The 22,933-nt window shown below is 42.1% G+C and overlaps 1 protein-coding gene across 3 annotated transcripts; it reads left to right on the top strand.

The window, feature by feature from the left end:
* The first annotated feature begins 1,074 nt into the window (after positions 1-1,074).
* LOC143136757 (uncharacterized) lies at positions 1,075-22,390 on the top strand. 3 transcript variants are annotated; one of them, XM_076297452.1, is made up of 13 exons: positions 1,082-1,135; positions 1,253-1,347; positions 1,948-2,040; positions 2,947-3,126; positions 3,687-3,754; positions 3,927-3,978; positions 4,602-4,956; positions 10,492-10,559; positions 10,819-10,918; positions 14,170-14,237; positions 17,932-18,029; positions 20,419-20,562; positions 22,066-22,390. In XM_076297452.1, coding segments are annotated over exons 1-13 (1,503 nt in total). In that variant the 5' UTR covers positions 1,082-1,134; the 3' UTR covers positions 22,247-22,390. The 3 variants fall into 3 exon arrangements, with proteins under 3 accessions (XP_076153571.1, XP_076153567.1, XP_076153574.1); XM_076297456.1 differs by having other exon boundaries at positions 1,075-1,347; XM_076297459.1 differs by lacking the exon at positions 17,932-18,029 and having other exon boundaries at positions 22,066-22,146.
* Positions 22,391-22,933: the final 543 nt, after the last annotated feature.

Raw genomic sequence — 22,933 nt, 5'->3', positions numbered from 1 at the left:
ACATACTTCATTCCAATATGCATCTTGCACACTACATTTGCACTATTACTTTGCACTCTACATCCCACTCCATGTGTACTTGTACTGATATTATGTTTTATTTGTAAAGTTGTATTTTTTCGTATATTATGTTGGTATGTGCCTATTGTTGTCTCTATTATCCAGTATGTGTCTATATTACTTTGTCTACTATGGCTATAAAATTGTGCTTTCATTACACAACTAAACATGACAAAATACTTTTATACCCATTGAGACAGCTCCTGAACCTCAATGGCGATGCAGCCTTTGTTGTTTGCACCTCCAACAGCATAGCGTACCTGGTTACCGCCCACGCCCCACAAATGCCCATGTGTGTGTGAAAGAATTATGTCGTTGCCTAGCTCCGCCTTTCTTTGGTAAAACTGCTGCTGCTCCATTCCATCTTTCGGTTAGCGTAGGACCTTAAAGTAGCCTAGCTAAAGAATCACAGGCTTTGTAAACAAAGGTAGGCTAACCTTCCCAACAGCAGAATAGATTTTTTTCTGTAGGATAGGTGAACACTTAGGCTACAATATATCTTCGCAGTAGTTCGATGGGTCGGTGTGGTTTGTTGTGCTTTTCTTCTTCTACACTTCTACTCAAGCCATTGCCTTGAGACGGTTTAGCATGGAAGCCTATCGTCCTCTAGCGTACAGAATGAGAAATGCGTGAACCTTGCGCCCCATGTCATCCAAAATGTATCGGGATGGCCATCTCACCATGAAAAACATAGGTGACAGTGCTAAGAGATCAAAACTTTGGCATGCTTGGTAAACATTAGTCTAGTGGAAATAGATATAAAAAGTCGCCTATTTAGAGGCGCAGTCTGCATTTTAAGTTAATCCTCTCCATTTAGTGTGTGCGCTTGTAAAACTAACAGTTAGGGCCTACCATTTATTTTAAGAGGAAAGGTGTAGTTAACTACAGAATCTTTGACCCAGCTGTTGTTAAAAAAATATATAGCAACTTCTCATCCTGCACGGTAGAGGGCGATAAACTTCTATGCTCAACTGAACCTTGTAAAGGCAGTCGAAGAAGAAAAGCCAAACAAACCCAACAGTCAGCTTACAGAGAGCAGCCTGGTTGATGTGAGCGGCTTATGCTTAGATATTTAGTAAGGAAAAGTGTGTTAATCTATGTCTAAAGATATATATAAATATTATTTAATCACTTAGGAGGTTGTAGTCTTTTTTTTCAAATCAGTATTTTAAAGTCATCCGTTAATCTTAAGTGGAAGACGACATGCAGGGTTCGACTTCGCGCCGGCAGCCTTGGTCGGCGTCAAACCATACCGATTCCGGGAGGCTACGAAGAGTTGGCACGAAGGTGGGGGTCGTGCAGTTGTTTTTGGGATATTGTTTGAAGGAAATACACCATCTAGTGGTTTCTGCGTAGTCACACTGCTAAAAAACATCAGTGAACACTACTAGCCAATATGTGTATGAGGCAGTAGAAGCTCTAGCTCACCAGTACGTGTGCAAAGTCACAGATTCTCTATTTTTCCCCCGTACTTTTACCACGCCAAGCTTATTTGTTTTTCTGCTTTTCTGCGAGTTGGTGTTGTGTCCTTTCAGATTTACCACGGTGTCACACTAGCCGACAAAATATTCTGTAGTCACCGTTTAGTCTTCGATTTTAGGGGGACAATGACTTCCTGTCTAGCCTGGTCATCACCAGACCGCTTGACAAATCTCAAGTAACAGGTTCGTCTGGGATCTCCCCAGGCTACACATCAACCATTTCACTTTGATAATACTCTATTCCAGATATAAAGACGTTTTGCACAGAGATTAAAACAAATTGAATGGGCTTTGAGAAATATAAAATAACTGATATAATTTAGACAATTACAATAGTGACCTTGCATGTCTGAGGTTTGGAGCGCTGGTATTGTGTTGTAATGGAGACCTGTGTGTGTGTGTGTAGATGAATGAGGTTAATCAGCATATGGACATGAGTCACAAGCAAGCCTGCATCGACCTGGAGAAAGCCACCCAAATCATCACACAAGCATTACAGGTAACTCTCACACACCATCACACATGCATTACAGTGGGGTATACTACGAAGCACGTTAGACAAATCTAGGCTATGTAGACATATCGAGGCTTCACAAAGCCTTGACTCAGGGTACGTTAAGTGATACTACGATAGCAGTTATGTGATCTATTTGTCAAACTAGGCTTTCAGTTCAGATCTGTGCGCGTTCTCGGTGTTGGGATGACGTTGGCCAATCGTGAAACGTGGAGACGCACAATACCGCCTATATTTAAAATATAGTGTAATCTACACTGTGGTCATTTTTAGTGTCTAACCTATAACATCAAATAAATCGATTGTCATCAGTTGTTGTATGGTATGCACGTCCATAGTAGGATATTTGCACGCACAACACTATTAAAGCGCATACGATATCCAAAATGTGTGTAGAGGCGGATCTCCACCTGTAAGATATGACAGAATCCTACATGTGAGATAACTTCGTTTTTCAAGACAATTGATTGGTCACTGGGCGGTAGATTACACGATTTGAGCTATAACTTAGCACATAACCTCCTCCCGACCAGTTTTAGTTGCAAGTATAAGATACCATGGTGATATACTGACGCTAAAACAGATCCACTTTCGTGTCACAGGATACCCTGGCTTTGAGCGCAACATACCTCGCTAACCCACTAATTGAGATTTGTAGGTACACACACACACACACACACACTGGTCTTTTTTTGTCTGTTCTGAGAGGCCACCTCATAACAGACACAAAAAAAAAGTGTATATGATGTATCAATGGTGTATCAACGGTGATTACAAACTGTGATCATGCCGAGAGCTTTTCTATGCATAAAACGCTATTCACGAAGAATGTGTGTGTTGTGTTTGTGTGTATGTGTGTTTTCCTGTTTGATGTGTTTGTGCCTTCATCAGCATGAAGTAGGTCGGAACCAGGAGCTCTGCATGTTGATTCGTCGTCTGGAAGAGAAGGAGGCGGAGACTGGGCGGAGCCTGACAGAGCAGGTGGAGTCAAACAAGCAGTTGAAGCTGAAGATCGATGAACTGCAGAAACACCTGGAGCAGAAACACTACTCACTGACACAGGCCAACCAGGTGTGTGTGTGTGTGTAAAAGAGAAACACAACTCACTGACCAGGGTTATTAGGCCCACTACCAAACTGTATCAAATTCCAGCGAAAAAATGAAAACAAAACAAAGTCATAACTTGTTTTGAACAATTTTTTTTTTGTCATTTGTAGTTTGTATGGGGGGGAAACAATTAAAATTGTAAAATAGGCTGTATGTGAAAAAAATCAGAGATTGTTTTTATAGGCCGTATCGCCCTACCAAGAGCTTATTAGACCTCTATGTGATATGAGTGAAGGGGTCAGTTAGACCTCTTTGTGTGAGAGAGAGAATGGAAGAGTGGGAGAGAGGGAGGGAGGAGTCATATTTTAGTGTAAATAGAGTGTGTGTGTGTGTGTGTGTGTGTGTGTGTGTGTGTGTGTGTGTTTCTATTTCTATACAGACTGTGGTCATATTTTACTTAGTAGAACTGGGAGAGGTCCACTGATTTGCCGTACTGTTTATTATTTGTTTTTTTATTTATTCACCATACTGTGTGTTTGTGTGTGTGTTTGTGTGTGTGTGTGCATGTGTGTGTTTCGATACAGACTGTGGCTTTCCTGAAGAATGAGCTAAGGGATCTGCATCAACATCTGCAAACCCAGAAAAATAATAGGTATACAAACATACACACACACTCACACACATACACACATGTACACACACGCTCAAACACACACGCACACATCACACACTCTCTCTCACACACACACACACACACACATCACACATCACACATCAAAACAGAGACCATTTTCGTTATTTTCAACCCCCCCCCCTCCCAACAGGACGGTTCAGGAAGTGAATGAGTGGCCACAGGGTGGAGAGAGCCAGATCAAGGTGAGACATGCACACACACACTCGTCACATCACATTACTCTTCCTGCATCTACCATACATGACCATACATGCCTAAAGTCGAAGCCCATGTCAAGGCCATGCCAGCCTCTCACACACACACACACACACACACACACACACACCACACACACACACACACACACACACACACACACACACACACACACACTACACACACACACACACACGTCAAGGCCATGGCAGCCTCTCATACACTACACACACACACACACACACACACACACACACACACACACACACACACACACATGTCAAGGTCATGGCAGCCTCTCTGGCAGCTTTGGCAACGACGGCACAAGCTGCTGGAGTGAAGTGGAGCCTCAGAGAAGTGGAGCGTAGCCTCAGAGGTAGCGAACACAGCGGCCCTTTAAACAGCCGCGTAGCCTCAGAGGTAGCGAACACAGCGGCCCTTTATACTGCCGCGTAGCCTCAGAGGTAGCGAACACAGCGGCCCTTTATACTGCCGCGTAACCTCAGAGGTAGCGAACAGCAGCCCTTTATTCAAACACACGGATGCACATACAAATATACAAACATTCACAAGTTCACACACATTCTAACACCTGTCATGTGTTTTGCAGCAAATCAAGAGTCTCAGCTCTCCTGTCCAATCAGATCAGCTGACAGCAGCTGAGGAGCCAATGGTCTGGACAGAACAGCTGGTCTCGCCTGAAGTCCAGAGCGTACTGATCTCGTCTGACGGTCGGATTCCGCTGATCTCGTCTGACGGTCAGATGCCGCTGGTGTCGCCTGACGGTCAGATACCGCTGGTCTCGTCTGACGGTCAGATGCCGCTGGTGTCGCCTGCCGGTCGGATTCCGCTGGTGTCGTCTGACGGTCAGATGCCGCTGGTGTCACCTGACGGTCGGATTCCGCTGATCTCTGGGATTAAAGAAGAGAATGCTGTTCATGGATATGAGGAGTGCAGTCAGTATGGTAAGGAGTTGTGGAGAGGAACACACACACACACACACACACACACACACACACACACACACTCTTCATTCTTTCTCTCAGGCCAGGGCTTCAAACTATAATTCTAATTAGTTTCAATTGGTTTCATTCTGAGTTGAACCAGTGTTTTAATGTTCTTCCTTAAAGGCTTACTTAAACTCATGGGTCGGGAACCTGGGGCTCGCGAGCCACCAGTGGCTCTTTTGCTGCATGGCTGGGGCTCTCGGACGAAATGGGTTGGCGAAAGATGAACAAAAACAATGGCAAGGCTTCGTGGCAAATATGTAGGCCTATCTGAGTAATTTAATATAACTTTCCACCTCACTTGACTCCGTAACTGTAGCTTGCACAATATTGTTACATTCGCGGTTCGTTGCCATGTCGATATCAAACAAAATCACAGATTTCCCTCCATTTCAGTCAACGAGAACACTTTAATTGTTATTGTTGATGTGTGCGCTTGCTGAAGGCTAGATAAGGGAAATGTCACAAAGGAAGCGTCAGCGACCACAGCTTGCGAGCGCGAACACAAGAGGGCTGAAATGGGAAAATCTCCATCCGAAGACAAAATGAACTGCCCGTTATATATCGCACACTGCAACGAGTTAGTATTGCTGTGCTAACCCTGTTCTGAAATGAACTGCCCGTTATCGCACACTGCAACGAGTTAGTATTGCTGTGCTAACCCTGTTCGGTTCAACTTGCATGTGAGAAATTTTTCTCACATATGAAAAATATAAAGTCAAACCTGCGCTCATGTTTAAGGGCAATTCCGCGCAAAACTGTAGCCTGCTTAGTTCGCGTTATGGATATGACAGTTTTGCGTGGAATTGCCCTTAAATGATGACAGTAGGGGTGGGCGATATGGACAAAAAATAATCTCTCGATATTTTTTGTGATTTTGACGATAACGATAATTAGTCGATATCCTTTAAAAAAAATTGTAGAAGTCTGAATTACTTTCCAGCTCATTATTTATGAATAGCATCAATACAATAATAACCAATAACCTATCCTGTGACTTTTTAACCAAATCAACCAATGCATTGTCACTCTATGACACATTTCCAATTTTGCCCACTTGTGTGTGTGGCAATGACATGGTCTAGCCAGCTACATTAAAGAAGATGACTAGGCCTAACAGTTTCCCAAGAGAAAGTCTGAAGCTGAAGTTCCTTTCAAAAACCTTTACTTAGGATTCACTGTAAAATTAAGCAGACCAACAGAGTTATTAAGTTATTTCCTTCGATGTTTTGTTTAAGAGAAATCATGTAGGCTAGCATTCCAAGTTACAGAATAGAAACTAATGCGTTAGCTTATGGCTAATGTATATGAGAAATCCCATAGACGGTTAGCATAATCGATACACGTAGATATTTAGAGCGAACTTCAGTCCATTTACAAAAGGGTTACATGAGAAGAGTTCTTTGTTTACAACTGACTATTAAAATACTCAAAGGCAAATGTTTTCTCTCCATATAATACCATGTAGGAAAAAATATGACTCTCATTAATGCTACGTGAACAGAAGTAACTGCACAAAATCCCAAGTAGGCTACGTCTGGATCTCGCTACACAAAATAAACATTAGGCCTGCCTGTGACAACATGGACCCACTAGCGATCATGTGACACTTGCTCTGCTGCAACGGGGCTTCTCTTGCATACACCTCCTGGATTTAGTGAATGTATGGGGTTTCAATGCGTGATTTTGAGTGTTTTTTCCCCATAAGTAATTTAAATACTCGATAATGTAAATTTGCACATCGTTAAAACAACAATCACGATATTATCGCAGACGATATATATCGCCCACCCCTAGATGACAGCCTCAATTCTTGCATGAAACTTCAACTCACTGAATATGAGCCCGTGAGACTGCAAGGCCATCACCAAATCTAATCTCTAGTGACTCAGTAGCGCCCCCTTAGGCCTAATGTTCAATGACAAAACTAATCTCTAGTGACTCAGTAGCGCCCCCTTAGGCCTAATGTTCAATGACAAATCTAATCTCCAGTGACTCAGTAGCGCCCCCTTAGGCCTAATGTTCAATGACATTGAAAATTGTCAACGAAAATTGAATGTTGTGTTGTTAACTATGATGTTACTTTGCATACCAAAGGACACTGGGAAAATAGGGGGTGGTGTTTAGCCTACATGGGAAGCCTAAAGGCCTATACTTCTGTCATTCCACTTTACATTTCAAGTTACTTGCACATTACTTTTAAAACTAGTAGAAAATGTATAAAAAAATCTTCTGTTGAATGAAAGTAACTGTAAGTTAAATATCCAAACTTTGGCCCCAGCTGGGGAGCAGCTGGCTGGGGCACCTGCACCGTACGCCGGTGACCCGAGTTCGATTCCCCCCCCGTGGTCCTTTCCGGATCCCGCCTCTGCTCTCTCTCCCATTCGCTTCCTGTCACTCTCCACTGTCCTATAATTAAAGCAGGGGTCTCAAACACCCGGCCCGCGGGCCAAATTCGGCCCGCGTCCTGCCCAATTCCGGCCCGCGACGTATGTCAAAATAATAATGTAATCCGGCCCTTAAGACTTTTTAATAGCGACAAACAACGATACTGATTAAAATAGACGATAGTTCCAAGTACGGTGACAAATCTCATTTGTACTCTGCTCCACTATGTGCTAAACATCCAGAGCTTCATTCAAACCCAAAATCGCTGCGCAAAGTTTTCAGGAAATACTTGTATTACACGCGAGAAACACAAACACGTGCATTTGTAATGACGCGGAAGCGATGCAGGCCATAGTGTTGCATAAATTAAAGCAGAAATTAAGCAGAAATAGGCCTACACCAAATGTTGAAAAACGTTTACGTGTGATGAAGTCTTAGGTAGACTATGTTATTCACCTATTCTAAATCTGAAGGAGAGTATCCTTTTGGAGATTATGATCGATCGTCTATTGAATGGAGGTGCGTCTGCGTGTATACGACGGTGTCCACTAAGCATACCATGCTTATTTCGACCCTCTGCCCAACATAGCTTGGAGGTTGCAGTGGTAATCGTGATGATAGTGTCTGTAATGGATGTGGTACAGACAGCAGGGCTAGTAGAAATAGGGCTCTAAACTACAAAGTCACCCGCAATATGATGCGAACTTCTGGGTACTCAGAACCCGCGATAGGAACTGATTTGACCAGAATACTTTATTGTAGGCCTTGTGGTTTAGAAACCATATACATCTTAGGTGTTGGTATACATTTTAGGTGTTTTCCTGTTAATTTGTCATGTGGGTAATATGAAAAAAGGAAAGTAAACCTGCTCAAATATGTTCATCCAGTATTTACTGAAAGGTGCATAATTTGAGGTGCTTGCCATCCAGTGGCAAATTAGATGGGTAAATTGACCCCCTTCATAAACTTTTGTTTTACTCAAAGATTTTTACATTTACAGTAGGACTTTATCTCTGACCACTTTTAAGCCATGGCCTTTTGACATTTTGATATAAAAATCTAATGGTGTTGCTTTCTTAACCCTGACGCCTATAGTTTGCCAGGTTTAAAAAAGTTATGAGAGGAAAATATTTTTATTTGGTGTGAAACACACACATACCTGTTTTTATGCTTTTCATTTGTTTTATAATTTGCATTAATATTTATTTTATCATTATTTTATTTATAAGCTAAGGTTGCTAGCACAGGTGTCTAAAACTAGATAAAAACACTTGCACTTTCTGTTTGCAGTTTTGTGTGGTATTTGAAAAAAAGAACATTGCATTTTCAGAAATAGCCGGCCCTCCAATCAGATGACATTGGCAGAATTGGCCCCCAGCTCATTTGAGTTTGAGACCCCTGAATTAAAGGCATAAAAAGCCCAAAAAAATATACTTAAAAAAAATATATATATCCAAACTTTGTCTTGTAACCATCTATGTGGCTCTTGAGATAAAAAAATAAATAAAAAAATGGTAAAAGTGGCTCTCCAAGCAAAAAAGGTTCCCGACCCCTGCTTTAACTTAACGTTTCCAAAGTAATTTTGATGGCACATAACCTCATAACATGACGAACGGCACATCGCAGACCTAGCGATCACTGACCTAGCAACTTTCTGTGTTCAGGTAGAAACATGACTACCCCCTCAGAAATCAAAATGGAAAAGAGCTGCTATGCTACAGGAATTCAGAGATCTCTTTCTACAGAATACTGTTGGTGCATTCCATCTATATTATGTCGGAAAATTGATTGAGAAATTGATGATGTAAACAAGCAGTTCCAGTCGGAATGGACCGATAAGTATTGTTTACATTGCCGTCAACATCATGTAATAAACAAAATGTAGTAATAAAGTGTTTATTGTGCAACAAATGCATTTTGGTAATGAAGGAATATACTGTTGAGTGGCTAAGGAGTAAAGTAGCCTAGCCCTCGGTCACTTTTGTACGGAACAAGAGAGAGCTATGACAGCATCCCTTCGTTTAGTCTGGACATTGACCTATCACCCGACGCAAAATGCCTTTTACCGAGGCTCTTTTACAAAGACTGCGTATGATATTGCTGCGTATTGAAGACCTTTTACGTAGGCTCTTTTACAAAGACTGCGTTGGGTACGAATGTTATTCCATCCTATGACACTGTTTTACTGGTGTATTTAACGCATAATTTGGAACTGCTCTATAAGCCCCTTATGTCTGTTTGGAATTGTCTTGAGAGCCTATGCATCTCAGAATAAAAGAATGTCCACCACATCCAATGACCCAGCGGTTGTCCTCTCTGGCCTACTGAAGTTGAATAGCCCTGCTCTATATTATATCGGAGTTATGTTATTATTGCGTAGGTTATTTAGTTAAGTTCATATTTATTTTGCAAAAGATGCAAATTTATTTATTATTGCGTAGGTTATTAGTTATGTTCATATTTATTTAGCAAAAGATGCAAATTTAGTTATTATTGCGTAGGTTATTAGTTATGTTCATATTTATTTAGCAAAAGATGCATATTTAGTTATTATTGCGTAGGTTATTAGTTATGTTCATACTTAAAAGATGCATATTTAGTTATTATTGGTTATTTAGTTATTAGTAGGTTATTATTGTGCTTCTCAACTATAGGGAGCAAATCTTCTTTAGTGCTGCTTTAAAACAATCATATCTGAACCTGTTAGTGACTTTTGACTTTACCGGACATTTAAACTCAAAATCCCTTGTTAACAATGTTCTTGATGATCTTGTGTTTGACAAAATGTATTTATTCTGAGGGCTTTTGACAATTAATTGTAGTTAATATAAATCTCCTATATGCCTGCTTTAGAGACACACACACACACACCACACACATGCATGCACACACATACACACACACTCTCTCTCTCTCTCTCTCTCTCTGTCTCTCCCAACTCAAAGACCCTTGTTAAAACATAAAACAATATTCTCGATGATCTTGTTTTTGTGTGTGTGACCAATGTATTCCGATTCCTGCTTTAGAGAGAGCTGACCCCAGAGTGGAGTACACTGTCCCTGATAGCCTATAATATAATATAAATCTCCTCTATTCCTGCTTTAGAGAGAGCTGACTGCAGACTGGAGTACACTGTCCCTTCAGATGCAGACATTAAATTTGAACAGATCCAGGTACTGTATTGGATTTTTGTGTGCATAATATCGTAATTGCAACCCTTTTGATCTGACATGCTAACGCTAATATAACTGCTAAACCATTTGATCTGACATGCTAACTGTAATAAAACGGCCCATTTGATTTGACAATGCAATGCCATTACACCTGTAAACTCATTTCATAAAACCATACCATGCAACAACCTCACATCATCAGACAAACTCATAAAATGAACGAACCTGGTCAGACAAACTAATACAAGTCTCGTCTCAGACTCCGATGGTCTCGTCTGACGGTCAGAGGCTGCTGGAGGCGCCAGTCTCTGAAGATGAAGATGATGATGATGATGAGTATGGAGAGTACAGTAATTCAGGTAGGCAGTGCTGAGGAAAGAGCAACACTCACACACAGACACATACAGGACACACACACACACACATTGGGAAAAAGTCTCTGATATTCTGGGTGGAATGGACGTTTCCAAACCGTGCAGCAGGGGCGAGCCTGCTCTCTGTTTTGTTTGAAACATCAACAGAAGTGACGTTACCCAACTGTGCTGAATGAACCTTTAAGTGCCTTGCTAACTTATATATTTACAAGTTAATGCAGCAATTACTGCTTGTGTAGTCGTGTCAGGTTTAGTCAAGTGGGAAGTGGCAGAATTAGCATGTTGTTGTTACTGCTAGGAGAGGAGGTGCTCTCTGAAGAGCTGGATCTCTACGCTACCACTACTGTACATGCTAGCCCAGCTCCTACGCTACCACTACATGCTAGCCCAGCTCCTACGCTACCACTAAATGCTAGCCCAGCTCCTACGCTACCACTACATGCTAGCCCAGCTCCTACGCTACCACTACATGCTAGCCCAGCTCCTACGCTACCACTACATGCTAGCCCAGCTCCTTAACCACTACGCTACGACTACATGCTAGCCCAGCTCCTACGCTACCACTACATGCTAGCCCAGCTCCTACGCTACCACTACATGATAGCCCAGCTCCTACGCTACCACTACATGATAGCCCAGCTCCTACGCTACCACTACATGATAGCCCAGCTCCTACGCTACCACTACATGCTAGCCCAGCTCCTACGCTACCACTACATGATAGCCTAGCTCCTTAACCACTACGCTACCACTACATGACAGCCCAGCTCCTTAACCACTACGCTACCACTACATAATAGCCCAGCTCCTTAACCACTACATGATAGCCCAGCTCCTTAACCACTACCACTACATGATAGCCCAGCTCCTTAGCCTCTACGCTACCTCTACATGATAGCCCAGCTCCTTAACCACTACCACTACATGATAGCCCAGCTCCTTAGCCTCTACGCTACCACTACATGATAGCCCAGCTCCTTAACCACTACCACTACATGATAGCCCAGCTCCTTAACCACTACCACTACATGATAGCGCAGCTCCTTAGCCTCTACGCTACCACTACATGATAGCCCAGCTCCTTAACCACTACCACTACATGATAGCCCAGCTCCTTAGCCTCTACGCTACCACTACATGATAGCCCAGCTCCTTAGCCACTACGCTACCACTACATGATAGCCCAGCTCCTTAGCCTCTACGCTACCACTACATGATAGCCCAGCTCCTTAACCACTACCACTACATGATAGCCCAGCTCCTTAGCCTCTACGCTACCACTACATGATAGCCCAGCTCCTTAACCACTACGCTACCACTACATGATAGCCCAGCTCCTTAACCACTACCACTACATGATAGCCCAGCTCCTTAGCCACTACCACTACATGATAGCCCAGCTCCTTAACCACTACATGATAGCCCAGCTCCTTAACTACTACGCTACCACTACATGACAGCCCAGCTCCTTAACCACTACGCTACCACTACATGATAGCCCAGCTCCTTAACCACTACCACTACATGATAGCCCAGCTCCTTAGCCACTACCACTACATGATAGCCCAGCTCCTTAACCACTACATGATAGCCCAGCTCCTTAACTACTACGCTACCACTACATGATAGCCCAGCTCCTTAACTACTACGCTACCACTACATGATAGCCCAGCTCCTTAGCCGCTACCACTACATGATAGCCCAGCTCCTTAGCCTCTACGCTACCACTACATGATAGCCCAGCTCCTTAACCACTACCACTACATGATAGCCCAGCTCCTTAGCCTCTACGCTACCACTACATGATAGCCCAGCTCCTTAACCACTACCACTACATGATAGCCCAGCTCCTTAGCCACTACCACTACATGATAGCCCAGCTCCTTAACCACTACATGATAGCCCAGCTCCTTAACTACTACGCTACCACTACATGACAGCCCAGCTCCTTAACCACTACGCTACCACTACATGATAGCCCAGCTCCTTAACCACTACCACTACATGATAGCCCAGCTCCTTAACCACTACATGATAGCCCAGCTCCTTAACTACTACGCTACCACTACATGACAGCCCAGCTCCTTAACTACTACGCTACCACTACATGATAGCCCAGCTCCTTAACTACTACGCTACCACTACATGATAGCCCAGCTCCTTAACCACTACCACTACATGATAGCCCAGCTCCTTAACCACTACGCTACCACTACATGATAGCCCAGCTCCTTAGCCACTACCACTACATGATAGCCCAGCTCCTTAACCACTACGCTACCACTACATGATAGCCCAGCTCCTTAACCACTACCACTACATGATAGCCCAGCTCCTTAGCCACTACCACTACATGATAGCCCAGCTCCTACGCTACCACTACATGATAGCCCAGCTCTTTAGCCACTACGCTACCACTACATGATAGCCCAGCTCTTTAGCCACTACGCTACCACTACATGATAGCCCAGCTCCTTAACCACTACGCTACCACTACATGATAGCCCAGCTCCTTAGCCACTACCACTACATGATAGCCCAGCTCCTACGCTACCACTACATGATAGCCCAGCTCTTTAGCCACTACGCTACCACTACATGATAGCCCAGCTCCTTAACCACTACCACTACATGATAGCCCAGCTCCTTTGTACCACTACATGATAGCCCAGCTCCTTAGCCACTACGCTACCACTACATGATAGCCCAGCTCCTTAACCACTACCACTACATGATAGCCCAGCTCCTACGCTACCACTACATGATAGCCCAGCTCCTTAGCCACTACGCTACCACTACATGATAGCCCAGCTCCTTAACCACTACGCTACCACTACATGATAGCCCAGCTCCTTAAAGGGGTGGTTCAGGATTTTGGATATAGGACCTCATTTCCAAGTTTGCAAGTGTGATATTTATCAGTGGAGACCGTTTTCATCCAGTCCTTCTAGTTGCAGAGTTCGCAGGTGCTAGGCTAGCGCAAGTCATCAGTATGTGTTAGCCTGCCACTAAAAACAGTCTTACCCTCTCCACAGTACACCCCAGGCAAATAAATTATAACGCCAGACTTTATCAATGTAAATATCTGTGTTGATAGTTTGTCATGGAGGATTCTTTAAGTGTGTTTGAGTCGAGTCTCCTCATGGAGGCTTGAACCCTGTTAATGTTGTGTTTGTGTGTCTTACAAATGTATTGATTCTGCTACATGACTATAAATCTCCTGTATTCCTGCTTAGAGAGAGCTGACCCCAGAACAGAGTATACCGTCCCTTCAGCGGCAGACATACAATTCAAACAGATCCAGGTACTGTATTGGATTTTTGTGTGGATAATATCATAATCGCAACCATTTTAGGGGCAAGGCCACTTGGTCTTCAGTTGGGCATATTTGGTGGGGGGCACAAAGGCCACATGTCAGGGCAACAAGGCCAAAGTTAACTATACAGTAGTAGCAGAGCCCGTCTACGGAGAGCCTCCCCACTCTCTATAACCAGAGTTCACCTAGATGGCGATCGCGAGCGAGTCCAAAATACATGGGGTCCTATGGAGCTATATGGCTAAATGTATTGTTTTCACCTATTTAACAACTGAAACCCTCAGATTTTATTTTTCGCAAAATGGATATGGATTATCAATCAAAAGTGAAATAATCCGGGAGTCATGTCCTTTCGTTTTCTTACAGGTTGGGTCGTTGTTGCCCATAACACGCTAGCATTGTGCTAATGAATGACGTCATTGACACGTTTGAAAGGCTTTTTAGAACAATTAAGTGACTTTAAAAAATATAATACTCAACCAAGTGTATTGTCTTTGCCTCCCCTTTCGAATACAATACTCAAATTACTTGAAAAAAAATTCTATCCCGAGAAAAGTGGATTTTGTCAACAACATAACAGTAGCCTAGCCCTACAGTATGTGAACCTGACGTCAGTGAATTGCGAGTGAGTGGCTAGAGAGTTTGAATCGTTTTCATTTAGGACTAAACGCTCATAAACGGCTCAGCTTGGAATAAGCTACAGTATAGCGACCAAATCAGAGTTTGTGAGGGAAACTTAGGTTTAGTTTCAACTGCGGGTAACTGAATAAAGCTGCAACTCCTCAGACTGTATCTTATGTCCGTCTACTCTGTTGCGCACAACCTGCTGCAGCAGAAATGAAAGGCGTTAGCCCCGAAGGTTTTAATAACTTATTATGATGACCTGTCTGGAACTGAAGCACGAATGGTTAGCATATTTCTAGGTAATAATACAAAACCCAAGCTAAAGTAATGCAAATATAATACTAAAACACAACTTAGAACTAGGCCTACTTATGTACTCGTCCCACTAACGAGTTTGTTTATTTGTTTCCCCGACCAGCGCTGTAAAGTGCAAACACACCAGCACAAGACGGCTCTAGATAGGGCTGAGCTCCGCTCTGGTAAGGTTAAATGGCGGATCATTCACGAGAGGATTTTGAGATGCACAGATTCCCAAATGAACGCATATCCACAGATTTTGTTAGAGTGGTGAAATACATTCACACCGCTGACATTATATTGAGGAAAAAGTATAGCCAACCAAGCTCAAGTAGCTCAGTGTAGCCAGACGGACCTTACGTAGGCCTAAATTAGGACTTTAAAAAATATTGGCGCAAATTATCGGCCAGAATTCTGTTATCGGACCGATAATAATATTTTCATTTTTTCACTTATCGGCTAATAATATATCGGCCGCTGATATATCGTGCATCCCTAATGAATGTAGACCTTACTGCAAATTCCATTTTTAATTTAACCGGAATACTTTGGAAGGGCTTACTGTACAGGGGACTGCTTTACACCTTTGTGTTCGGTAAGGTCTGCTGTTTATTCTGATACAGTACCCTCCAGAATTATTGGCACCTCTGCTAAAGTTGATTAAAAAACGGGTATAAAAAAATAATCTGGTGATTTATTGTAATATCACAATTTAAAAAAATAGGACAAATACAACCTTGAAGTGAAGCAAATTTATGTTGAGAAAAAGGAAAATCTCATAAAGAAATAAATATTTTTAACAAAAACACGTTGCTCACAATTATTGGCACCCCTGCTTATAATACCTTCTTAAGCCTCCCTTTGCCAATAAAACAGCTTGTAATATTCACCTATGACACCCCATAAAGTTGGAGAATACAAAGCAAGAGATTTAAGACCGTTGGTCTTTAAAAAATCTCCTCAGATCGTTCAGATTCCTAGGTCCACACTTGTGCATTCTCCTCTTTGACTCACCCCACTATTTTTACACAGTAAACCATATTTGTTTCGATCTGGACAATTGTTTTGGTTCATTGACTTGATGAATGATCCAATCATGACCAACTTTTAGTGTCTTGTCAGAGATTGACAGATGTCCTTTGGGAATAAACAGCCCCACAATAGCACAGCGCCTCCACCATAATTCTCATTAGGTATGGGATTCTTTTCAGTCTAGTCGTTCTTCTATATATGCCAAACAAACACACCTAACGTGTTTCTAGCCAAAGAGCGCAATTTTCATTTCATCTGACAATAGACCACACATCCAGACAAAGTCACTTTCCCATTTAGTAACTCCTGCCGTTTACATTGGTAATTAAATGACTGGACAGGCTGTTACCTGCATGCCCTCTAAATAAGATATTAGCTTCTTTTCATTTAAATTTAGTGCATTCTCTTGTCATTCTGATGTTGAAATATGCCTAGAGAACTGAGCATCTGTGTCACTTTATTTTCATACCTTAGTGAAAAAGAAAGTCATGAACTACTTCTGAAAGTTCACAGACACTCAATAAGTTGAAATTAGGTAGAAAAATGCTTCTGTTAGGTTTTGTATATAAGATTTTTCTAGAGGTGCCAATAATTGTGAGCAACGTGTTTTCATTAAAATATTTATTTCTTTATGAGATTTTTTTTTTTTCTCAGAATAAATTGTCTTCCCTTCAAGAGTGGTAGGGAGATGGGCGTAGAACCTTATGTAGACGTTATGATTAAATTTAATAATATTATTTACTTTTCTTGCGAACCGTTCACCACAGCAATTAGCGGCTAACATCGTTTAAAAGCTGAAAAAGCTGAAAAAGCTCTTTCATGTGATGTGATACATGTGTCTGTGTGATGAGTAGGCTACTTAGCATCGCGAGTATTTCAACTGAGAAGAATGGGTGAATTTGGACGCACTTTCTTTCTTGCCATGTTCTGTCATTTTCTCCACTGCGTAACACTGAATTAATTTGCGCTGTGATGCTAAGATTATTTTGACAGGCCGTAGGCTAAGTAAAAATCACTATTAAACGGACGCAAAGCAGAATATTGAAAGAAGGGGGCACCAAGGCCACAGTGGCCTGTAAACCTTTGATTTTCAAAGGGGCATCACGGCCAACGCAAGGGGCAACGACGGCCATGAGCTTGTTGGATGAATTTTTGATAACCCTTAAAGCAACACCAAAGAACTTTTCCTCTGTCACACGCACTATTTGTTTATCCAGCACCAGCTTGCAAATAACAATGTCCACAGACAAGGTAGAATATGTTGCATGATCTTATGAAAATACGATGTATTGCGACATCAGATGCAAGTCAAATTTGAAGTGTCTCATGTCCCGATCCGGCAAACTTACATAGTGCGGTTATAGCCGATAGAGGGCCGCGAAGCGAATGCAGAAAGTGCCGCTCACCCTGTTACGAGTTGATGAACCACTGAAATAATTTTGGAAACATTATTTTAAGGTACAAAAAACTCTTTGGTGTTGCTTTAACTGCCTGTTAGAAATTGCTAATAATGAAATTCATAATATGGCACAACAAAAAATGTCATTTGGACAAAAGGTTTTACCAAATGACATGTTGTTATCCCAAATTACAGAGCATTTAACTGAATTATTTAGTTCTTTCTCAATTGTTATATCTCATTTATAGCTTGTACAACTATTTTGTAACTAATATTAACATATATAACACATTTCTGCCTATATTTCTTTTTTTTTCCACATTTTTACAGATGCCTCTTTCCAGTAAGGAGAAGAGCGCTCGTTTTCATGCAAAGATCAGAGCTGATCCCGCCACTAGAGCGGAGTGGCTTGCAAAAAGGAGGGAAAGGTATAACCAGATGTGTAAAGCAACTACTGTATTTTCCGGACTATAAGTCGCTCTTTTTTTCATAGTTTGGCTGGTCCTGTGACTCAGGTGCAACATATATATATTTATATGGTTTTTTCCTCTTCATGACACATTTTTTGACTGGTGCGACTATACTCAGGTGCGACTTATAGTCCGGAAAATACGGTAAGTAGAAATACTTAAGTATGAATGGGCAGTATAACCACAGATGTAAAGCAACTTAGGCCTAGTCCACACGTACCAAACCGATCTTTTTTTCCTCCGTCTTCCCTGGAACCGTATCAAGAATATTTGCATCCAAACGGATCCATCTCAACACGACTCAACAAGTTACTTCATACCCCAGGCCTATAGGTGGCACTGTTTCCTTACAGAAATTGACCAAAACTTGCAAAACTTGCGCTTTACAGACAGACAGAATAGGCTACGACGAAATGGCTAGTGCAAGGAAACCAGAATTGTTTGTGTGGACTGATGGTGAACTGTCAACTGTAGTCAACTGTAAAACTAATAAACTTTATTTTACGGTTTAGTGAAGGGTGCAGTCCCGTCCTTTATTTGGCTAACGCAGGTAGGCCTACTAATCACCTTTACTTTCTTTGGTTGTAGGATAGTCCGTGATTCACATTAGTTTTGGCTATCACTGCAATTAGGCTACTAAACGCAAGGCTTACCCAAGTTCTAGGCTATTCTGTCGCCACATTTATAATATTGCTATAAAACCTTTGTTAGTAACAGTCAATACTTTTGCCTGCATCAAATCGTGCATCGTGCAAATCGTGTGCTACCATCGGCTTAACGTGAGTTCTAATCGTCTTTGTATGCTTATATCTGATTTCACTCGACTGCGAATGCATGTATATATGTTGTAAGACATGTAAAATAAATGAATGACACTGGCACTACGCACAAATTAATGTAGCCTAAACTTACAACGCACTTTCCTAATAACTTAAGTTATCTCGCGTCACTGACAGTAGCTAGAATGCATAAAAAAACACCGGGAAAAACAGTGTTCAGTCCACCAAGTCATAAGCTATCGGCGCTGCACAGCACCAATTGTGATATTTATCTTAAGGAGTGTAATCGTAGGTAATGTCATGTATGAAAACTAGTAGGCTATTGTTAGGCAATCCTATAAGTGTAAGTCCAGGGCAGCTGAGGTGTGGCGATGACATCATCGATACGCAAGCAGGATGTGCGGTTTCGCTGTCTAAATGAATTCAAACGGGCTACGGTTTCAGATTTCTCCACTCTGGGACCAGGTTTCAGAAAAGTGCGGTTTCGGGCAGTGCGTTTACAGGATTCGTTTGGACGCTCGGCCAAGACGAAGCAAAACCTCTGCGTTTAACCTAAAAAGCGTCTCCGTGTGGACAGGCCCTAAGTAGAAATACTTAAGTACAGCACTTAAGTATGAATGGGCAGTATAACCAGAGATGTGAAGCAATTATGTAGAAATACTTAAGTACAGCACTTAAGTATGAATGGGCAGTATAACCAGAGATGTGAAGCAATTATGTAGAAATACTTAAGTACAGCACTTAAGTATGAATGGGCAGTATAACCAGAGATGTGAAGCAATTATGTAGAAATACTTAAGTACAGCACTTAAGTATGAATGGGCAGTATAACCAGAGATGTGAAGCAATTATGTAGAAATACTTAAGTACAGCACTTAAGTATGAATGGGTTAAGTACAGCACTTAAGTATGAATGGGTTAAGTACAGCACTTAAGTATGAATGGGTTAAGTACAGCACTTAAGTATGAATGGGTTAAGTACAGCACTTAAGTATGAATGGGTTAAGTACAGCACTTAAGTATGAATGTGCAGTATCTGTACTTTACTGACGTTTTACTTTTCTTCTTACTTTTACTTTTACTTCACTACATTTTCACTAGCAGCATCAAGTATAAAGTTGGCTAAAATAATGTGCAGATGAAAACAAAAGCCACAGTCTCCATTCAGCATGTTAGTGACCACAATGAATGAAGACATAGTGACAGAGTTAAGGCCTAGCAAATATAGCTAAGACTCATAGCACACCAAGGCCTATGCCAAACATTTATATAGCTAAGACATAGCACGCCAAGGCCTGTGTAGGCTGTTGTAAGGGGTGGAGAGTAACTAAGAGGAGGGGAAGGTATAACAGAAAGTGTATGATTGCAGTGATGTCAGTATGTGTCAGTTGTGTCAGTATAGGCTGCTGTCTATACGCCTGAATCGAAGTCGCTATCAGCATTACAATGTTTCTGTAATATGCCTCCAGTGACTTGCCATAGATTAATGAATGAATGAATGAATGAATACATACATACATACATTCATACAGACAGACAGAAATGTATATATTCATGTGTGTCTGCAGGTATCAGCAGAGGAAGCAAGCTGGACAATCAAGCCATCAAAGAGTCAATTATTATCAAACCATCAAAGAGTTGACCGCATCGGAAGCTGCAAATAGGAGGGAGCAGTGGCGACTCTACCAGAGACGATGTAGAGAGAGACAGAGGCAGGTGGAAGCTGTGATGAATCTTACACCATTGTGATGTCTGTGGAATCTTCCACCATTGTGATGTCTGTGGAATCTTACACCATTGTGATGTCTGTGGAATCTTACACCATTGTCTGGCTATACCAGAGACGATGTGGAGAGAGACAGGGGCAGGTGGAAGCTGTGAAGAATCTTACACCATTGTCGGTGGATTCTTTTGCGGAGCCTTCTCAACCTCACCATCCTGGGCTAGATATTTAACATTAACTTGTTTAGTTACCTGGGGTCACCCAGCACCCCATCAACACCCAAATGACTCCAAAATAGTTTGAATCGTTTGTGCTTTGTTTCTGCACGATCGTGCAGGCAAAATAAACATTTGTGCACCATTGTTGCTTGGGTTATTCGCGATATTTTGCTGGCAAGTGACGTCACACTGCACTTCATTAACACCCAAATGGCACGAAAATGGTTGGAATCATTTGTGCTTCATTTGTGCTGGCAAAACAAACATATGTGCTTTATTACGTTCAGAGTTATTTCATGTCTTAACAATTAATTTCATTACCCATGCCTGGTAGCCTATATACCCTGGAAATCCAGAGTTCTCGCGGGAGCACAATTTGAATTTGCTCAGCGAGTCACTCTGGCAATGAGTAATGATGCTCATTACTTATGTCCCTTGTATTGTGGGGCACCAAATCACATCGGTGTATCTGATATAGGCGGGCCAGAGACAGGCTAAACAGATGACGACAGCGCTGCAACAAATCAGTCAGTAAACATTGGTCGTAGTGTTATCCAATTGCGCCGAAGTCCGGAATCAGTCAGTAAACATTGGTCGTATAGTGTTATCACAATTGCAGTGAGATTTTCAAATGCATGCTTGGTGCTGCCCCTCGAGTTGGGCCATTACATTATTCATGGCCAGACCCTTAATCTTTCGGATTTGCTTGTAAGTTGTTCATAACTTTTGGCAGGTGAAAGTGTTACTGTTGTTTTTAAATTGATATGAGATTAGGTTGTTCATAACGTTTTGATAGCAGGTAAAAATGTTACTGTTTTTGTTAACACAAAAGCCACAGTTTCCATTAACCATGTTAGATATTTGCAATCTCAAGATTTTCTGACCTGATGTCACCACGGGATACAGCAATGAATGAAGACATAGGGACAGAGTTAAGGCCTAGCTAATATAGCTAAGGCATAGCACAAAAGGCCTATGTAGACTGTTATAAGGGGTTTAGAGTCTAACAAAGAGGAGGTAAAGGTGCATGGTTGCAGTGATGTCAGTTGTGTCAGTATAGGCTGCTGTGATGTCAGTATGTGTCAGTTGTGTCAGTATAGGCTGCTGTCTATACGCCTGAATTGAAGTCGTTATCAGCATCACAATGTTTCTGTAATATGCCTCCAGTGACTTGCCATAAATAAATGAATGAATGTATACATACATACATACATACATACATACATACATACATACATACATACATAAATGTTTATACACATGTGTGTCTGCAGGTATCGGCAGAGGAGGCAAGCAGAACAATCAAGCCATGAAAAAGTAAATTATTATCAAACCATCAAAGAGTTGACCGCATCGGAAGCTGCAAATAGGAGGGAGCAGTGGCGACTCTACCAGAGACGATGTAGAGAGAGACAGAGGCAGATGGAAGCTGTGATGAATCTTCCACCATTGTGATGTCTGTGGAATCTTACACCATTGTCTGGTTCTACCAGAGACAGATTCTTTTGCGGAACCTTTTTTTTTTTTTTGCTTTTCTTGCTTTGTGTTTGCACAGTTGTGCAGGCAAAATAAATATTTGTGCACCATTGATGCTTGGGTTTTTGGCGATATTTGCTGCGTGACCTCAGCAGCCCATTATCACCCAAATGACTAGAAAATGGTTGGAATTGTCTGTGGTTCATTTGTGCAGGCAAAACAAACATGCTTTATTACGTGTCTAACCAATGTCTGACCAATTAATTTCATTGTTAAGTGAGGTTTACCAACGTTCCACAAGCAAAGCTAAGCTAGCTGGCATCCATTGCACTCAACCTCCTAAACCTCACTCCCAATCCGGGTCACAGCACCAATGTAACCTGCATTGTGTTGAACCTGAGTGATTCAGCCCTGCACATGCCCAGACTCGAACCCGCGAACAGCAGCACCTCGGATCGGGAGGCGAGTGTACTGACAGTTGAGCTAAAAGCCCAGGCTACTGGCTCGCATGCCAGCAGCACTCTTGAGGCGTCGGGGAGTGAGGCTTAACAATGTTTCACAAGCACAGCTAAGCTAGTTGGCATCTGTTACACCTGGGGCCCGTTGCACAAAACTAGGATAAGGGATTAAGCCGGGATATCTTGGTTATCCTGGCTCAATTTATCC

The sequence above is a fragment of the Alosa pseudoharengus genome, unplaced genomic scaffold (genome assembly GCF_046254945.1).
Source record: "Alosa pseudoharengus isolate Yale_2024_CS ecotype anadromous, Long Island Sound unplaced genomic scaffold, YU_APseudo_1.1 YU_APseudo_1.1_scf_1, whole genome shotgun sequence".
In the NCBI taxonomy this organism is placed as follows: Eukaryota; Metazoa; Chordata; class Actinopteri; order Clupeiformes; family Clupeidae; genus Alosa; species Alosa pseudoharengus.
Note: the sequence above shows the minus strand (reverse complement) of the source record. Positions and strands in the feature narration are given on the sequence as shown.

Excerpts from the sequence above, each read along its gene's own strand:
- LOC143136757 (XM_076297452.1), top strand. Across the intron at positions 10,560-10,818 it reads TTAAATTTGAACAGATCCAG|ACTCCGATGGTCTCGTCTGA; the intron begins GTACTGTATTGG and ends GTCTCGTCTCAG. Across the intron at positions 18,030-20,418 it reads CTTGCAAAAAGGAGGGAAAG|GTATCAGCAGAGGAAGCAAG; the intron begins GTATAACCAGAT and ends GTGTGTCTGCAG.